The sequence below is a fragment of the Bactrocera tryoni genome, chromosome 4, assembly GCF_016617805.1.
Source record: "Bactrocera tryoni isolate S06 chromosome 4, CSIRO_BtryS06_freeze2, whole genome shotgun sequence".
NCBI classification, from domain to species: domain Eukaryota; kingdom Metazoa; phylum Arthropoda; class Insecta; order Diptera; family Tephritidae; genus Bactrocera; species Bactrocera tryoni.
This window is the reverse complement of record NC_052502.1, coordinates 10,340,014-10,361,099: the sequence shown is the minus strand read 5'-3', so window position 1 is coordinate 10,361,099 and position 21,086 is coordinate 10,340,014. Positions and strand designations below refer to the sequence as shown.

General features: G+C 37.5%; 1 protein-coding gene across 4 annotated transcripts in view; it reads right to left on the bottom strand.

The window, feature by feature from the left end:
- The window catches only part of LOC120776135 (anoctamin-1), a 178,093-nt gene that overhangs the window by 83,681 nt on the left and 73,326 nt on the right, over window positions 1-21,086 (bottom strand). For all 4 annotated transcript variants that reach the window (XM_040106674.1, XM_040106677.1, XM_040106669.1 and 1 more), the window contains exon 2: window positions 20,182-20,225. Coding sequence is in view for 3 of the 4 variants with exons in the window: in XM_040106669.1 (XP_039962603.1) it covers window positions 20,182-20,225 (44 nt within the window). In the remaining variant the exon portion in view is untranslated. The remainder of the gene's footprint in view (window positions 1-20,181; window positions 20,226-21,086) is intronic.

Sequence of the window (21,086 nt, the reverse complement as noted above, 5' to 3'; positions counted from 1 at the left end):
CGAATTAAAGCTAGAATGCAACTCTATCGATTAATGGCCACACTGTAAATTTGGCTGTGATTAACTCTGCGGGTTGTTGTCCAGGGTATAAATTTGGTTGTGCGCATTGATAAAATAGCAATCAGCTGATGAATTTTATTCATTAGAAAAAAATAACAAAATGAAGAACACAAGCAAGTACAACAACTGAGCTTATTTTTAAACGAGTAGCCGAGTGTTTGAAAGGCAAAAACTGGCTTCTAAATTATAGTCCTAATGTGCTAAATTAATTTGGTTGTGCGAAAAGGCTATAAGGTCCTTCAGACCTTAATTGAGTGAGGTAGAAAAATTTCTACTTCTATGGCTAAGAGAGAGTTGTGAATAGATTAAATTAAGTGTTGCCTGAAACTCTTATAATATGTACAGCACTATTTAGAAATACGCCAGAATGTAGGCAACGATTTTTTATTTTCAATGTATGATTACTTCTTCCTATGGAACTTTTCTGTTGCCTACATTTAGGATGACTCTTGTGTAAAAACTTTTCAACGTAAAAATAAAAGGAGAATAAATTACAGTAAACAGAAAACAACAAATAATAGATTTCAATACTTGTAGGCAACACTTTTTAACCAGAAATATTTTTATTTTGTACCTTTTTTGCATAACTTTTGGCCCAACTGTACCCCAGCATACCAATTACCAATAAAAATATGAAAATTACTGCTTTAAAGTGCACATAAAAAAAACTTGAAATCAAATTTGGCAAGCTTATTATTTATAGACAGCTGTTTTGGACCGCATCTGCTGGCGCGAAACCGGTAAAAAGATTGTGGTAACAAAGACAATACAAAATTTAGTGACAAATATAATTTACATTCAAATTCATTCATAAAATGCATAGGCTCAGCGCTTTGATATTGTTATTATTATTGTTGTTTCTTTTTTGTGATGTTGCATTTTTGCACTCTCTTCTTCACTGCTCAGTTAGCGGCACGTTTTCTGTGTTTGCAGCGGGCAAATACCCAGACGAAGATCGAAAACCTTAACGTCGCGGCACTCATTTACGTTTAACGGTCAATGTGTCTGCTTGAACCGGTTTTCGCTTAACACAACGCTTTATTAACCTAAAGACACACAGTGATTTGATAATCCGGAAAAGTGTAGCTTGGTTTGGTGTTTATTTGACCTTGAGCAAATTATGATTTCAGTTGGTGTATTTACAGACTGTTTCCGTTGAAGATTTATGTTTTGTAGATACTCGCGTGTGTCTAATTTGTTATTTCAATTAACGGTTGTTGTATACTAGTTTTTGTAATAACATTAACAAGAGAGTTCGGTTAATTTGTATTATTCGGAAAAAAAATAAACAAAAATAGCAGTTTTGAAATCGACATCTGTTCTCAATAACCAGGAAGCGATTAAAAGTCTCAGGTGGCCGCAAATTGAGGCACAAAAAATCTCTTCCATTCTTTCATCAGTGTAGATAGATCTGAGCGTCGTGTTCAAATAAATCGGGTTTATTATTACTTATTTCATAATAAATATACATCTGATCAAATTTGGCCCGGACTGACGAAAACAACAAAGTTTGTTCGTATTTTAATACACATCTTTATTATCGTCATCAGCACAGGCTCTTGAGCCAACAATATAATGCTAACGCTTAAACCCATTTTCTATACACTTGTTACAAGCCTCTGCTGGGGATGTCTTCACTGCTCGATTGTTGAACAGTTTGGACGTCATATTCATAAAACCTCACCTTGTCAACAGTAACTGAATTTGAAGAATGAAGAGTCCATAGCTATGTCGTCAAGCATCTTTGAAGAGCTCGCAGACTACCCAACGTCGTTTTTGCCAAAGATTCAGGTCCAATGGTTCGGGTTTTGACCATTGACACGCCTCATACCCAAAATATGTTGAGACGATCCTGCTATTAATCTGATGCCACCATGGCAATATTTCTTTAACTTTTTCATCATCGTTATTTAAGTTCATGAATGTAGATAGACGAGCCGCACGAGGCGAGTTTTCGATGACTTCAACGCCGTCCCTGATTGATTTTTTCACTGAAATACTTGTGTTCGTAATAAAGTGGACGTCCAAAGATTCTTCTCCAACATTTTCAGTGATTCCATAGCCGTGTTTTCTTTGAGTATTTGGGCTAGTCCGATCAAATGCGATTAGATGTAGATGTAGTATACATTACAGGGTCGGGCACTTTATTTTAAAGTACAAAATGTGTGAAAATAATCATAAATTCAGGACCAATTCATTTTTGCTCGATATGACTACCTTTTGTCTTAACTATGGCCTTGAGACGGTCAAAAAACGAATCGCAAGCTGCCCAAATGTGACTTGCCGGTATTTTGGCCCACTCACGGACAATGGCTTTCTTCAGTATCTCGAGACTGGTGTATTTTTTACTTCGGACCTTCCTCTCCAAAATGGCACAGAGAGAATAATCCATTGGATTCACATCTGGTGAATTCGAGAGCCATTGTGTGGTCATAATGAAGTTTGGAACGTTGTTTTTCAGCCATTCTTAGTTCACTCGCGCTTTGTGTGACGGTGCTGAGTCTTGTTGAAACGTCCATGGTTTGCGACCGAAATGTTTGTTTGCCCACGGCTTCAAAGCAGCCTCCAGAACACTTTCGCAATATTACGTCGCATTTACCATGACAAGAGGCTCGATGAAAACAATTGGAAAGCGCCCATCTGCGGTGACAGCGGCCCAAACCATTATTTGTGGCGGGTGCTGCCTCCTGGTGGCCAACCGATGACTTAGATTCTCGTATGAACGGTCGGTCAAGTAAACCCTATCGTTTTGAGAGTTTACGAATTGCTCAATTGGAAAACTTTTTTCGTCAGAAAACACAATGTTCGGAATTTGACCGCTCTCTCAAGTCTTACTTGTCGCTGCTTCGGTGTGAGATCATGGGCCTTTTGGAACTTGTAAGGCTTGACCTTGAGCTCATTTTTCAGAATGCGTCGGATACTGCGGTCGGATATTTTCAGTTCTTTAGCCATTTGATTGGCATTTCGTTGTTGATTTCGTCCACGTCGCTTCTTCACTTTTCGAAACATCTCACGTGACGTTGCAGTCTTTTGATGACCAAATCCATGGCGTTTTGTGATGCTACCAGTATCATTGTAACGAGTGATGGTGCGAACCGAACCGTTGAACAAATTCTAATGAATTTTGGTGGGTTTGTTGTACTCATTTCATTTTGTAAGGTTTGATAGTTTTGAACCCAATAGGTGGCGCTTTTGTCAATGTGGCTATTTTTGTTTAGTATGAGTATTTTAGCGATGATAATTATTTTTTTTAAATTTGAGACATTCTTCCTCTCTCTGGAAAGTAAAAAAATACTACTTAATATACTACTATGAGCAACAAATTGCAAGACTTTGTTCATAACTTTAAAATTTTTAATTTATTCTTCAATATTTAAGTGGTCCCAATCAAAGTAGTCACGCTTGGTCCCAAAACACTTATGCCAACGATTTTTCCGATTCTTGAAACAGCTGTTAAAGTCAGTTTCCGGAAAAGCCCTCAATGCGGGAGTATAACATTTAAATAGTATTCTTTGCTGACAGATTGGCTGCTCGAAAGAAATTCGGAGTGCACCACACCTCGATAGTCGAAGAAAACTATCAACATAACCTTAATTTTTGACCTGCTTTGGCGTAGATTTCGGCGTCAGCTTACCTTTTTCACGATGATCTGAGATTTATCGCCAAATAATAATACGCTTAATGCAGTCCTGGTAGTCGGAAAGCATTGTTACACAGACGTTAACTCGACGTTGTTTTTCGAAAAAAATTTAGTGATTTTGGAAGCAATCGTGCTTTCGCTTTTCTTAGGTCCAAATGATATTTCAAAAATTCACTTATCCTTCCGATTTTCCAACGATGCCAGTAAGGTCTCTTATTATTAATAGTCGATTCTCAAGCACCAATTCCTCTATTTTATTGATGTGTTGATCATCAGTTGATGTTGAAGGCTGTCCTGGGCGTGGTTCGTCGTTCTCGACCCTCTTTGAATAATTTGTGCCAAAAGCACTTTCTCGCCACAAACAATTATCACCGAAGGCCTTTTCTAACATTCTGAACGTTTTAACACAAAAAATTTAATTCCGCACACAAAATTTAATGGAACTCCTTTGTTAAATAATTTCCTTGGTGATAAAAATAGCCGAATGCACTTTATGTGACATTTGACACTGATGCCACTGATAGTCATACCAACCTAGAAATAAATACGACGACGAATGGGTTTTCGCGGGAAATTTAAATTAAAAAGTCTTACTTTTTTTGCTGACAATAGTATGATTGTCAAAAATAGAGAAAATGTCCGTTGAATTCTTTCAAGCCATTTATAGTTAACCACATAATATTTTCAACTTTCGATTCGACCTAGTGCTTATTTGCAATATTTTTATACCCTGAACAGGGTATATTAAGTTTGTCACGAAGTTTGTAACACCCAGAAGGAAGCTTCGGAGACCCTATAAAGTATCGGGTGATTTTTTAAGAGCTTGATAACTTTTTTTAAAAAAAAAACGCATAAAATTTGCAAAATCTCATCGGTTCTTTATTTGAAACGTTAGATTGGTTCATGACATTTACTTTTTGAAGATAATTTCATTTAAATGTTGACCGCGGCTGCGTCTTAGGTGGTCCATTCGGAAAGTCCAATTTTGGGCAACTTTTTCGAGCATTTCGGCCGGAATAGCCCGAATTTCTTCGGAAATGTTGTCTTCCAAAGCTGGAATAGTTGCTGGCTTATTTCTGTAGACTTTAGACTTGACGTAGCCCCACAAAAAATAGTCTAAAGGCGTTAAATCGCATGATCTTGGCCGATATCGGCTGCTGCCATATAAACAGAACGATCGGAATCAAGTTCTTGTATGGAAAACTTTCACATTTGACAATGTATCTTCACCAAATTTGGTACAGATTATTTTCTAAGGCAACAATGTAATCTCCGAAGAAATTGGTCAGATCGGTTAACTATAGCATATAGCTACCATACAAACTGAACGATCGGAATCAAGTTCTTGTATGGAAAACTTTCACATTTGACAATGTATCTTCACCAAATTTGGTATAGATTATTATCTAAGGCTACAATGTAATCTCCGAAGAAATTGGTCAGATCGGTTAACTATAGCATATAGCTACCATACAAACTGAACGATCGGAATCAAGTTCTTGTATGGAAAACTTTCACATTTGATAATATATCTTCACCAAATTTGGCACAGATTATTTTCCATAGAAACAATGTAATCTCCGAAGAAATGGGTCAGATCGGTTAACTATAGCATATAGCTACCATACAAACTGAACGATCGGAATCAAGTTCTTGTATGGAAAACTTTCACATTTGACAATGTATCTTCACCAAATTTGGTATAGATTATTATCTAAGGCTACAATGTAATCTCCGAAGAAATTGGTCAGATCGGTTAACTATAGCATATAGCTACCATACAAACTGAACGATCGGAATCAAGTTCTTGTATGGAAAACTTTTGCATTTGACAAGATATATTTACGTAATTTGGTATAAATTATTTCCTAAGGCACCAATGTAATATGTGAAGGGTATATTAGCTTCGGTGCAGCCGAAGTTAACGTTTTTTCTTGTTTTATTTACATTTTTATTTTATATTTTTTTTTTAAATCTTTCTTATTTTATTTTAGAATTGTTTTTGTTCTCTTCAAACAAGTTAATTTGTGTTAATGACCGCTGTTATACTCGTATTAAGTACGAAAGTCAATCAGGTGTCAATTCAAAGTGATAATGACGTGCAAATTTATGGCAAAAACATTTTAATTGCAAAAAATTACTTTTTTTGCAGTCAAATATTTTTTCCCCAAATGCTTCACCTGTTCACATTGTCATTTCAGTATCTAAGATGGCTGGTTGTAGCAAATTAAGCGTAAAAATGTGTGGGCTTGGTTCACAAATCGCCGATCGGATATTCATTCCAGCACATAATCTAAAATTTTTGCATAATTTACTTTTTCTGGTTTTTTATTTATCTATAGTATTTAAGCAAATCAAGTTCGAGGTTTCGATTGCCACGCGCCAGTGGTGCCAAGTTGCAGCGCGTTTGAAGCGTAGGAAATCTTCGACGCGGTAGCTTCGCGCTTGCGCAGCCTCTGTGCGCTATTGTTTGGACAACTGAATTATCATTATACACTTGAAGCACATTTTGTTGTTGCATTGTTTGATCTCAGGTCTCAGATAAGATGCCAAATCAGTATTGCCATCTCGCACCTGCCAACGCGCATCTGCCGCGCTTATCAGAAGCTATGCTGGCGCGCATAGTTCTATTGGCGCTGTTTTAGCCACTTCTTTCTATGAAGATCGATTGAATTTGCATAAAGTTTCTTTTGGTTTCTTTGGCGGCTATAAATGTTTGCGCGCCAGCAGCCGAGCCATTAGTTTTGATCTTGATCTTGCTTATTGATATATCGAATTCGGCTTGAGTTGGTTGTTGCGATGAAACCGTTCACTTGTATTGTGGTCATTGCGGCCGCACTTATTGCCTGTGGTCAGGCGCATAGTGTGCAGAAGCGTTCTTTGGGCGGCCTGCTGGGAGGACTAGGCGGCGGCGGCGGTGGTGGCCAAGGCGGTGGTTGGAGCAGTGGTGGCGGCGGCGGTGGTTGGAGTAGTGGTGGCGGTGGCGGTGGAGCTGGCGGTATTGGCGCCTTGCTTCAGCAGAAACTGGGCGGTTTGCTCGGAGGCGGTGGTGGCGGACGCGGCGGCGGTGGCGGTGGTGGCGGCTGGAGCAGTGGCGGTGGTGGCGGCTGGAGCAGCGGCGGTGGTGGCGGCCATGGCGGCTGGAGCGGCGGTGGTGGCGGCGGCCATGGTGGCTGGAGCGGCGGCGGTGGTGGCTACTCAGGTGGTCATGGCGGCGGCGGCAGCAGTAAAGTCATCATCGTTAAAGTCGTGAACGCTGGCGGCTCAGGTGGTGGTTACGGCGGTGGCCATGGAGGCTGGAGTGGTGGCGGCGGCGGTGGCGGCTATGGCGGCGGCCATGGTGGCTGGAGCGGTGGCGGCGGCGGCCAAGGCGGTTGGGGCGGCAGCGGTGGTTGGTAAATTATCAATCAAGCCAAGTCGTTGTAAAATCACAGCAACAACAAAGTACACAGTTAATTTAAGTTGTTAGAGCAAGCAGAAGTTTCATAGGCTTAAGCATCCTTTCTAGGCTAAGGTTCATTCATTTAATGAAATCAAAAAACACATTGGAATTTGAATAAAATTTCGTTAAAAATGTTAAAAATAGTAAACCCGTTAGTTATTTCGCATATGTTGTTGTGATTAGCAAAAAGATTTTTTCTACATTGTCTCCTAATTAATTTAAATATCGTGTATAACGGGTTCTTAACTGGCGCGCTTCCTAGCGGCTAATTACAACTCAGCTCAGCTACAACCGGTTTGGGGAGAATCTTCGCATGGCTTTTCATTTAATTGATGTGCATAAATTAATGAAGCGATAAAAGAACAAATGGGTTTCGTTTACAGTCAACTTTTATTATGTTTTGTCGTGAGTATTTTACTTTCATGCCGATTTAAGTGTTTGAGAATTCGCATGCTGAAATATGTTAGCGACGGGAGACACCATATATGTACCCTGCTGTAAAAGGGTCATAAACTCGAAGTTTTTATGATTTTAGACTGGTTACACAAACTATTGAATTACAACAGAGTGAGACTGAAGACTCAAGCTGGTATGTTTGTAAAAGAACAGGTCTGTATTACATCACACTTTTCCAGTTTAGTTCTATCACAGCGAGATCTGAGCATAAGAAAACATTCTACAATATATTCTATGCTGTGGTGATGATAATTAATGTAAGTGACTTTGAGATTTTAGTAGCTTGAATTTCAAATAACTGTTATGAAGCTTATCAATAAAAAAAATTATGGTCCACTTATTACTGCTTGGAGGAAGTACCTATGAACCAATATCATCTAAGTGAGGCAACAAATCTCATTATGTTCATGAACAGATATCAATTTAATTTCATTAGAATTTTATGCATAGTGAGCCGTATGTAAAATAATCATTTCTGGGCACTCGCAAGTGAATGGCCTCAGAAAACTTTCCTCACTTGCGTGAACTTCCATACATGGCTCCATCCATTGGTTTTTGGAAAAACCAAAAGAACAGCTTTTACGGTGACGAGTACCGTGTCCCACAAGAGAGAAAACAGCAAAGCAACGTTACAATCCACCACAACACGTGCGGAATAGGATACATACCGAGAGTTGAAGAGCGGGACGTATTTGTTCACAAAAACCAAGGGAGAGCCCGAAATGCGTGGGTACGAACAGCTTGACAAGCTGGCCGACAGGGGTAATATTTGAAAATTCTATGAAAAGATCTGGCGGAACTGGAGAAGGTTTCTAGATCGGAGCATACTCTTGTAAAACCCCCAAGGTGATCTAGTGACTGATGCTGAGTTATACAAGCTGCTTTCCAAAGTAAACAGGACTTAAAAAAAACAGAACAAATGTTTTTTTTGGCAAAATCAATTTATTTTATTCAAAATAGTCTCCTTCTGCTTCAAAACAGCTTTTGAACGGTGCAAAAGCACGTCGAACGAGTGTTTTAGATCGTTGGCCGGTATGGCCGCCGTCAATTCCATTTCCATGTATTTCAATGATGATTTTGGCTGATTTTTGATGAACTCACACTCAGTTTCGATGGAATTTCCGGTGATCACGGATTTTGATTGATCCACATGTTGATCGTTATTTATGTCCTCACGACCACTTTGAAAATGCTGAAACCACTCGTGCACTTTGCTACGGGACAATCATCGCCGTAAACTTGTTTCATCAATTGAAACGTTTCGGTAAAATTTTTACCAATTTTAAAACAAAATTTAGTATTGGCTCATTTTCGCACAGATAACACAAACATACTGACACTTAAAACGCAATAACTTCACTTCCAATCAATGAAATGTCATGAAATTCTCACTGGACAATCGATAAAAACAGCAGTTTCTAACGCACTAGTCGACATATAGATCGCGCCACCAAGGGGCGCTGCATTCAAAAAGTCCTGTTTACTTTGGAAGGCACCTTGAAAAGTCAATAGGAAGATTTATTGTCATTATGGTATATTGGGATTATTTCATAAATTCTTAACAGTAATACTATTTATCTACATTAATATTTCCTGTAATTGGCTTAACTCCTTAAAGAAACCGATTTTTGACATTCATAAAGTATGATGGTTCATTTAACTCTGGGAAATACGTATGCATACATCCTTACTGGAAATTTGTTCGCCCCAATAGTGTTTAGGGTAAATGACATAGTGCCATCGTAGCGTCTTCAATGTCAAAGGCGTGGTAAGCTCATACAGCTGATCACTCGTCCGGATGCGATAAAAGTCGCCAATGTGTAAAGATCTAATGATTTTTCTTTCGAATACTCCGAACTCGAGCTCAAACCTTTTTGACATAGTGTATGATTCTGCGCCATAATGTAACACGGGTACTATGAGGGACTTGGAGAGGATAAGTTGTGTTTGCCGAGAGTGGGCTCTACATTTTAATTACCCACTGAGCTCGAAATATTTATCTCTCGCTCGATTTCTAGATACACGTGATTACACTACTCAAAAAATCTGAAGGAAAAATTGTCGTGGGGTATTTGAGGTCTCCTGATTAGCAATTTGGGTTAAAAAAATTTTCAACACGTGCAGTCATTTTTGTCATTTTAAAAAATGGCGGTAGTTTGAGCTCTAATTCTATCTTACTTAATTACGGCAAAAATAAAATTTGGACATTTTTAATATCACTTTCGATTTTAGATACCCAAATTTAGCAAGAAACAGCTCCTAACATTACAGTCGCGAAATGACTGACTAGTGTTGTTACTGTCGAAAATATAGTTCGGAATTAATAGTCCTTTCTCCTTAACATTTCCGTTGGTAGCTAGCATATATTTTGTTTTTCCTTCAGGTCAATTTTGGCAGATACCTCTCCGATAGCTCCCAAAGCTTCGGATAAATCCATCAGACATGTTTTCTTCGACCAATATGGACTATTTTGTTAGCATAGGCAAGCTGTTGGACACAAAAAAAGCGTATAAGTTAAGGGATTGCCTTGTCTAAAATCTTGCTGATATACCAAACTCTAAAAATGTGGCATGCACACGATTCCTTGTCGGACTAACGCAAGCTTTCTTGTAACCGACATGGCGGGTATCGATTTCATATTCTCGGGTGTTTACTATGATTGCCATATTGTGAATATTTGTACATTGGTGAAATAACAATATCTGAAGCCGCACTGATAAGGTACAAGCAGTTTGTCGACAAGTGGCTTCAGAGTTCCACACAATACATATGCTTAACAGGACACCAGGCTAATGCCTCGATAGTTGGCTCATACCATAGGATGCAACTGATGCTTGTTACCTGTCAACACATCTCTGCTTTAAATTCTTTTCTTCTTTAAATTCGATTTTATACTAAAAAGATCTTTAGCTGTTTGTTCTCAGCCAATTACTTACAAAAATGTACAGGACAAAGTAAAAATTGATTTAAAATTTTAGAGATATTTCGTATCGTCCGTACTTTATTGATTTCGTTTTTGTTATCCTCATATTATTAACTTGCTTAGGTGTGAGAGCTTGTACATGAGTATGTATGTTATGCATGTATTTGAGCTTGGTAAAGCGCGTGCCAGATTCTTGCAGTCGCTTTTGATTGACACTTTTGTATATTATTCATTAAGTCAGATATATTTTGATTAAGATTTTCATATCTGCGAATTGAAGTCAAAATTTAATTAACTTTTCAGTTGTTGTGGCTTTTATGATTTGGCAGCTTGATCAAAAGTTTGTTGTACATATATACAAATACACTATTATGCAGTAATTTTGCAACTGTGATGTTGGAGGATGGAGTCATGTGTAGAAGTTCACGCAAGTGAGGAAAGTTCTCTGATCGCCATTCACTTGGGAGTGGCCAGAAACGATTCTTTTACACATGACTCAAGCAGCTCACTACTTCCGGTCTTTGACCAAGTATCCTCTGGGTAGAATAAGAACATCCGTTCGAAGGCGAGCTAAAGTGAGAAGGCGAAACATCCCCTGCATAGGGTTGTGCGCTGGGTTTGGGACCCGCCACGTAAAAAGCCTACCCCAATGAAAAATGACAAATAGCCTCGGACGAGAAACCCCTCTTTTGATGACGACCATGGCAAACGAAATAAGGACTACGAATTGAGGGCATGCACCTGGAATCTCCTGTCCCTTAATTGGGAAGGTGCCGCTGCCCAGCTGGTTGATGTCCTCGTGAAAATAAAGCCTGACATCACCGCCGTCCAAGAAATGCGATGAATGGGACAAGGACAGAGACGAGTAGGTCCTTGTGGCATTTACTACAGTGGCCATATAAAGGAGCGCAAGTTTGGTGTGGGATTCGTGGTGGGAGAGAGACTCCGTCGCCGAGTACTATCATTCACTCCGGTGAATGAACGTCTAGCCACAATCCGCATCAAAGCGAGATTCTTCAACATATCGCTGATCTGCGCCCACGCCCCGACGAATGAGAAGGACGATGTGACCAAAGATGCCTTTTATGAGTGCTTGGAACGCATTTATGAGAGATGCCCCCGCCACAATGTCAAAATCGTGCTTGGCGACTTTAACGCCAGGGTGGGCAAAGAAGGTATCTTTGGCACTACGGTCGGTAAATTCAGCTTCCACGAGGAAACATCCCCAAATGGGTTGAGGCTGATCGACATCGCCAGGGCCCGAAATATGGTTATCTGTAGTACTAGATTCCAGCACAAAGAGATTCATCAAGCCACCTGGCTGTCTCCGGATCGAAAAACTACCAACCAGATCGATCATGTTGTGATAGATGGAAGACACGTCTCCAGTGTTTTAGATGTGCGTGCGCTCCGAGGTCCTAACATCGACTCGGACCACTATCTTGTTGTAGCCAAGATTCGCACCCGCCTCTGTGCAGCAAAAAACGCACGCCAACAAACACAAGGAAGGTTCGACGTCGAAAAGCTGCAATCACAACAGACTGCCGAACGATTTTCTACTCGGCTTGCACTCCTGCTCTCTGAGAGCACTCATCAACAACTTGGTATAAGGGAACTGTGGGACGGCATTTCAAACTCCTTACGTACAGCTGCATCCGAAACCATTGGTTTTCGGAAAGTGCAAAAAGAAAACCTGGTACGACGAGGAGTGCCGCGACGCAGCGGAGAGAAAACAGGCCGCCTACCTCGCAAAAAAAATGCGGCGGCTTACAGAAGGTTTCAAGACCGGAGCATACTCTTGTAGAACCCCCAAAGGTGATCTAGTCACCGATGCCCAGAGCATACTTAAAGGAAGAATGAGGAATGAAAGGAGAATCGACACACACCACCTCTTCGTCGATTTCAAAGCTGCTTTCGACAGCACGAAAAGGAACTGCCTCTATGCCGCAATGTCTGAATTTGGTATCCCCGCAAAACTGATACGGCTGTGTAAACTGACGCTGAGCAACACGAAAAGCTCCGTCAGAATCGGGAAGGACCTCTCCGAGCCGTTCGATACCAAATGAGGTTTCAGACAAGACGATTCCCTATCGTGTGACTTTTTCAACCTGCTTCTGGAGAAAATAGTTCCAGCTGCAGAACTTAATAGAGAAGGTACCATCTTTTATAAGAGTGTACAGCTGCTGGCGTATGCTGATGATATTGATATCAAGTGGAGAAGGACCTGGCTGCGCTTGGAATATCCAATTGGCGCCACGTAGCGAAAAGGAGAAAGACTGCTGTTGTTAACTCGGCTATAATCGCGTAAGCGGTGTCTACGCCAATTAAGAAGAAGAAGAAGAAGATGTTGGAGGCTGGTTCTTACTATGGGTTGCTAGTAAAATGATGGTAAAAACTTCCAAACACGTAGGATTTTTTGTATTGTAGTCAAGGGATATAACGGTCAAACCACAACCATTTACTATAATGACAAAAATAACTATAAATGATGGAACATTTTGAACTTAAATTCAAATTCGTAATAAGGGCAATCAGTCGCAACGGGGCTTTAGATTTGTTCAGTAGGGAATGAAATATATGTTTTGCATTTGTTGAAATGTGCTCCGAACACGGTGATTGCAGTGGGCGTTCAAAAGAGATTGTTACCAGCAAAAAAGTCCACAAAATAATTTTGAATGACCATAAAGTAAAATTGCTTAAGATAGCCGAAGCTCTAGAGACATCAATTGAACATATACATCATATTATTCACGAATAGTTGGCTATGAGAAAGCTCTATGCAAAGAGGGTGCCGCTTCTGACCACAAACAACGACGATTTGATGATTCGGAGCGGTGTTCAAGTACGCTTGAACACGAGTTTTTGCCTCGATATGACACAATGGATGCAACATGGCTACATCATTTCACTCCGAAGACCAATCGACAGTCATCCGAGTATACTGCATACGATGAACCAACTTCAAAGCGTTGAAAAACGCAACAGTCAACTGGCAAGGTTATGGCAACTGCGTTTTTTAATGCGCATGGAATAATTTTAACTGATTACATTGAACAGGAAATGACCATCGACAGCGACTACTATAAAACTTTATTTGACCGTTTTTACTATGAAATCACCAAAAAACGCCAGCATCTAGGAGAAAAAAATGCTGCTTCACCAACACAATGCACCGTGTCAGAAGTCAGTGAAAACGATGGCAAAAATCCACTAATTGAGCTTTGAATGTCTTCCGTATTCACCGTAATCTCCAGATCTGACCTCCAGCGACTATTTCTTGTTCTTAGATCTCAACAGAATGCTCGTTGGGCAGAAATTGGTGTCAAATGAAAGGTGATGACCGAAACTGAGCTATAATCAGTGTATAACTCTTGAAGGGTGAAAAAAATAAAACGAATTTTGCCAAAAAAAATGTGTATCACTGTGGTAGACCGGGGACTTTTCAATTGGGTTGAAAAATTTGAAAAATATTTTTTAACATAATTTTATTTCTTGAAACAATAATTCTACGATAATTTTCAAATTCAGGGACACTCTGACTGCAGAAAATGGTATGTCGGTGCCTACCTTAACTTAGAACTTGGACGAAGGAAAACTGAAAATTGGATTTTCGACTTTTTTTCCAACAGTTGTAATTGAAAAAAAGAAATTCTTCGTCTAAGTCTTAAGTCTTAACCGCTTAAAATGTCAGCTGAATACTTAGAAAGGCTGTTAGCAATGTATTGTTAATACGCCACATTATTAAGAATTTACTAAAATTGTATTTCTAAAGCCCTGTTGTGATAGAGCTTAGCATTATTTGGGTTTTTAAAATAAAGCTTTGTCTTTTTTTTTAATAAAAAACGCGCTGAATATTTATAGATTTACTGCTACTTATTAAGCTTAAAATATCATTTCGATAGATAACTAATTTACTGATATACAGGTATGCGAGTATGGGTATTTTATAAATGCAAGCTTTAAAGCTATAGCAAAAGTTTACAGCATAAGCTTATAGCTATGAAGCTTTGCATAGAAGCAACCACTTACTACGAGATATGATGACAAATTTTGGATATATACATATATATAAATGATATTTCAATGCTGCTTTACTGCAACTCTACTCAATGGCGCTGTTATATGACTAAAATGTTGCGCATGCGCACTGAAATATACACCAGAAATGCAAAAATGATAAGTGAACGTTATTGAATAATAATTTTTGTGTCGCTATGAACTTATGGCGAAAGTATAGCTACCAAAAATCTTCACTTTTAACTTCCTAGACAATTTATTGCCAAAAATGGTACATTTTTCATAATTCCGAAGCAAATTAAGAGCCTGTCGCCATAGCAAGGTGCATAAATTAGTGTTTCTTCACAATATTGCTTCCAAATTAAATTATTTTGAATATTACTTCTGCTTTATGCGACTTCACCACAATCAGCGACCTGTCATAAGCCAACAACGCGGCTTGTTGCTGTGTCAGCTGTCAGGCGGCAACAAAACGAAACTGAAGCGCGTGCCTCAATACACATACAGACACACGAATACATACATACACACGAATACATACATTCACAGTCATAATTGTTGTTCTGCGCCAGTGCGGCCGCGTCAATTATAAATTTACGCTTGGCATTAAGCTCCTGTATTTCTAAGCTGTGTGTGTGTGTGTGCTTGAGCGTTTGTGTGTGTGTGTTCAGCTGACAATTGAATTTTCATTACATTTTATGTATTTCAATTTATTTTCGGTTGCATTATGAAATTTTCAGTTTATTTTCGTAAATTCATTGTTGTTGTCCTTTTTTATTTTCGAGCTTCAATTTAATTAAAGCGCAAATTGCTGACGACAAGCGAGCAACAACTACCGCTGGCAGCCAGCGCTGAACAGCAGCAATCAATGGCGGTGTGGCGTGGCGCATGCGCACGCGCCTTCCAATTCGCAGCACTTCGTTTGCATTATGTGCTTGTGCGCCTACTTAGGTATGCATTTATTTTCTATTTTATTATTTTTTCCCATCTAACCTAACTATTTAGGCGGCTGCCTGGCCTTTGACCCTACCCGGCCTCGATGGGCGTTTGTGAAAGAGCCATTTTCAATTGATAATCATAGGGAAGCCCGTCAGTCATGGCAGGTTGCCATTTGCGCAAGCGTTGTCTTTCTAATGGCTGCGCATGCGCAGTTGCCTCCAGTGCACGGCTGCATAATTACACTGAAAGTCAGTGCGGGCCGCGAGTTTTCGTTCAATTTTTGTAATAAGTTTGTTAAAAGCGTTTATTTTGCGGGGTCATTAGGTGCGGAATGGTATAGTAATTTAGTGGCGATTAAATTTTGGAAAATTAAAAAACCAATGAGTGGCTGTAGATGATGTTTTGAAATCGGTCCATGCAATTAAAATATTTTAGAAGTTAAAAATAAACTGGAATAAGGGCGTTATATCATATCCTTTGGTACTTGCTGTATGCCTAGAGACAATTAAAGAGCTTTAAAGGGATTCAAATACGATTTTATGAAGTCGGAATATTTTTTTTTAAATATTTTGAGAAAATATTTTAAATTAATATTTTTTCAAGGCTGGACGTTGGGCTTAAATCTTTTGGTTAGTAATTATAAGGTCTAGTGAACAAAGATTCCTTCAAAACATAAGCCAATTTCGTTAAAAAATCGCTATTAACTCTTTGCACTCCGCACTAATTTGGACATGGGCTATCTGCTACTCCGCGCCACTTTACAGCAGAAAGACGCATTTACATTTATTATAATTTTAGAACTAAGTAAAGTATTTTAAGGGTGGAGCCTGCTTTAGAAGCTTCACAAAATCAATATTTTTTTTTCTCTCTTTAAAAATAATCTAAAAATATGTCCCCAAAGTTTTAGATTGGAATTCGAAATATTTTCGGAGCTAGAAGGGAAATAGTGACCGAGCGTCTAGCAGATATACATATGAGCGATTGGGGAGAAAGCGAAAACTTTGACGCGCTATTTCTCGGTTTTTCATTTTTACGATTTTTCTTAATTGGCGGGCAGGATAGAAAAAAAAGTAAACGTCCTATCGAAACGAATCAAAATGCGTTGTATTTGGAATTATGTAAATTCTCTTCTAGGTGAAAATACCTTAAGAAAGTTAACATTAATCCGGTTTTTAAACGATTTAAAGTAAATTTTTTTTTGTAATGCATTTTTTTTTTAATCTGCGAAAAATTGTTGAATTTCTCACTTTTTGTTGAATTTTTTTGGTTCACCTAGGAATTACATACATTATTGAAAATTAAAAATTTCTTTTGTTTTTGTGTCTCAGATGAAAATTGCGACCTGCGTCTTGCCCGCCACAAAGAAATTGCACACTCGAGGCGCCTCCGTAAATATCTTCAAACATGAAGAATATCTAATGTATAATAATAAAAAAATTTGAGAAGACTCTTCCAATATATAAAAATAAATTCTCAAAGTTTCATTACAATCAGACATTTTTTTCCTTTCCAAAAAAATCTATGAAAATATAGATTTTTTGAAGCCTCTAAAGCAGGCTCCCCCTTAATGATATTAGACTGATACGAGTATAAATAATTATTTGTGTATCGCTTGCCACCAGATGTTTTCTTATCAGAACATACTATACAGTCTAGTTTTCTTCACCTTACATCTGGAATATGTAATTTATTATCTAATATGTTGTCCTCAGAAGATGTGGATGAGCGAGTTCTTGACACACGACAATCGTCCCTCAATTGGTCAATTAATGTTTTGAGGTGCGATTAATGATGTATAAGTTTATAAAACACATTTTCAATCCACCAAAAAATGGTTTTCTCCACCATTTCAACGAAACAATATGTCATATTTGCCGTATATTCTAAAACCATTTCAGGGATATTTACTGTTGCGACATTACCACCGCGTAATGTTCAGTGAGTAGATTGTAGTTGAGTTTTACAACAATTCGTGGACATGCTAATATTTCTTTTATCTTTTTACGCAAGAAGTGTAGTATTATTTTACCTGTATGCACCTGTTTTATTTGCTGAAAATTTGAGTTTTTTATTTGTGGCGGTACACCTTTTCGATTGATGTTTATAGTGCCAGAAAGCTACCAATTAATCTTTCGCTATTTTGCCGCCAAAAGGGTGCTGGTATAGTATCAGTCGGTGAACATGTGGTAGCGGAATCCTTGTTTTTGGTGAAAGATCCCGCAAGGATATATTATATGAGGTTATGCTGCCATATAAGTAGTATGAAAGTTTGTTGAACAAATATCCTGTTCTAGAGTCCGCCAGCACATATATGCGTTTACCCCACTTTGTTGGCTTGTTCGATTTATTGGCGATGAATGCTATTCTGCCTTTGAATTTTACAATCGTTTCATCCACAGCGACTTCTTTATATGGTATGAAATATTTTCTGAATTTCCCGTCTATATAATCTAAAATGTTGTTGATTCTTTGAATATGCGTTCTTATCGTTGCATTTCTTTGCGTTGGCTTCTTCAAATGTAACATCCAAAATATTTTGTTTCCGAAAAAAAAGGATTCACTGTTGTGAGTATACTAGAACTTTTGAATGTTAGAAAGCTAAATCAATCCTATACTCAGAATGACTGTGATGAATGCAAAAAAATTCTTCTTTGGTGGTATCGTATCCCTTGTGCCAAGTTGACTTTAGTGATTGCTGTTTCTTTCCAGTTACTTCTTTGGCATAATTGTTGGTTTCTTTTATTATGCTGCCTACTAATTCTTCAATATAATATAGCGTAAAATAGCTTATGGGCTACTTGTGGTCCGGCTATTTCTTGATGTAAATCAAAATTCATTGTGACTGGGGGAACACCCGATTAAGTAATATCCTCCCACTCTTCACTTTATGATACGTTGTCATGTTGTCGTGCGTTTCCTTCCGTACTACTTTCTACGCTACCGCCATCTATCCGAGCTCCAAAAACAGATATAACCCAACTATTTATTCACTTAAAAGACTTAAGACACAAACCCCACTGCGCATATTACAAAAGACTTAAGAAACAAACTTCTTTAAATATAAAAATTTAATTTAAGAATTAAAGATCTTCAAAATTGAGCCTCTAGACACGAATACCCCCTTCTTGTCTAAAAACTCGGGGAAATAGAAACCTTGTGCTCGTCGCCATGATTTTTACCTAAGTGATCATATCAAAAATAAAACCGTAATGCATGCTTGATTAGTACGAATTTCGCTATCTCAGAAGCTAAAAAATTAAAGAAAAATTCATAAAATGACGGCTTCTCAAAATTAATGTAGATTTTCGCTAATTTTTTAATTTGTCAAAAAAACTACTTCCAACTATCGTCCTCACAGTTGAAAATACTAAGAAAAGAACCCGCTCAAGAGTAGGGAAGCAAACGACTTCTGAAACAAACTGCATCAAGGTTCGAATTAGACGACTTAAGAAGGATTCTGCTGGTACAACAACAACAACAACGACTTAAAAACCAACCCGTTCAAAGGTAGAAATAAAATATTAAATCAGTTATATTCACTTGCAATTCAGATCTCCAGGAGGACCTACAAAAAAAAAGGTGTCTGGCGGTAATTAAGATTTTTCTGCTCCAAATTATGTCAAAACAAAATTTGTTATTATTATGAGCGGTGGTCGAAGAAATAATAGTATTACCTTTTTGTGTACCAGAAGGGGTTAAATAATCGAAATTATGATAAAAGTCTTTGAAAAATCAAATTTCGAAGAATATGCTCAAATCATATGAATAAATTCGATACAAATAAAAAAATTGAAATTGAGCAATGAATGTAATCTCTTAAAAGCTTCAGGACACGATTTTGTACTTAACAGTTTAGGAATGAATTTAAAAAGTCTCGAAGGAGCCTTGGTCAGGAAGTATATACTAAAGACTTAGGAAACGAACCCGAACAAGCGGACATATAAAACAGCTAAGCATTGCATATGGCTTGAAACAAAGACTTAAGCTGCAAGCTTTATCAATTAAAAATATGTAATAATGTATATATCAGCATGTATATTTTTCTTCTTAAAATGAAATGATTAACAGTGTTTTTAACCAAAGCCTCGCCTACCAAGCGCCATTAACAGCGCTTTAATCAACATAAACTTAGCGCTTCTTTAGAAAAATTAATACAACGAGCCTAAAATATGCAAGTCCAAGTTATGTTAGCGCCGAGTTGTTGCTTCTTGTGCCAAATTTGCCACTTTGTTTACATGCAACAAGAGTCTATGCATATTTATGGTGTTTTACTATGCTAATATGCCGCTTCATCACAACGAAACGCATGAGCGTGTCTGTATGTGTTTCATGGCCAGCGCAATTGTAGTAATTGTGGTCAGTGAAGATTAATTATATTTTTACGGCGCGCAATTCTTAAGTGACTTCTATTAATAGCGATGAGTTGCTAGTTATAGAAAGACAAATATGTTTTTAGCACTCGAATGAATTAATTTTCCATGAATTTTTTGAACTTCTGCTTTAAATAAGACATAAATATTAGCGTGAAGTGGCCGAGTTATTTGCGCTCGGCCGTTTGAGGCCATAAAAGTTAAGGAACTGCGGTTTAGAATTATATAAGCGAGTAAAAATGCTTTTAAAAAAATATATACGTATAATATATATATATATTTTTAAAAGTACGGTATATGTATTTACATTTGTAATATATTAAAGTTTACTCACCATATTTTTTGTTCCAGTTATTTTTTAGTAGCTGAATAAGGTCGCTGAAAAATAAGGAAAACAAAGTCTTTGGTAAAAATAATAACATAAAACACTTAAATTCGTAAATACATATTTATATATATAGATATAAATCGCAGATTTGTTTATATACTTTTTTAAATAGAAATTTTGAAAGGTTGCCACACTTTCGAAAATTTAATCAAGCTAAATTGATAAGATAAACGATTTGTTACGATATACACTTGAATATAAACGGTTTGAAAAAAACATAATGTTGAAAATATGTTTTAGAAAAACGTTGCCACCTATTTGAAAATTTTAAAAAAACTCAATAAGATAAGGCCATACCAAGATAACTATCAAACTACTGACTTAAAAAAACGAATAATAAAAAAAAATAAGGTTGCCAACCTTTCGAATTTTTTTATCAAATTAAATTAAGAAAGTAAACTAACAATTTATAAGATAAACGAATTGTTACGATCTAAACTTGAATCTAAATGGATTGAAAAAAATGTTGAAAATATGTTTTAGAAAAACGTTGCCACCTGTTTGAATATTTTATATAAAGAAAATCGTTAAAATTAGGTAATATTATGATAACGATCAAAGTGCTGAGTTAAAAAAAAACGAATAGTTAAAAAAATAAAAAGGGTTGCCATCCTTTCGAAAAATTTAATCAAATTAAATTGATATGATAAAAGAATGGTTACGATATACATTTGAAACTAAACGGATAGTAAAGGAAATATATATATGGTACTAGAAGTACGTTGCCACCTGTTTGAAATTTACATAAAGTAAATTAGTAAGACAAAGACAGACTATAATAAGGATCAAACTGTAGTGATTTAAGATATTAAAAGGTACGAAAATAAAACTTTATGTTTAAAATATTTTTT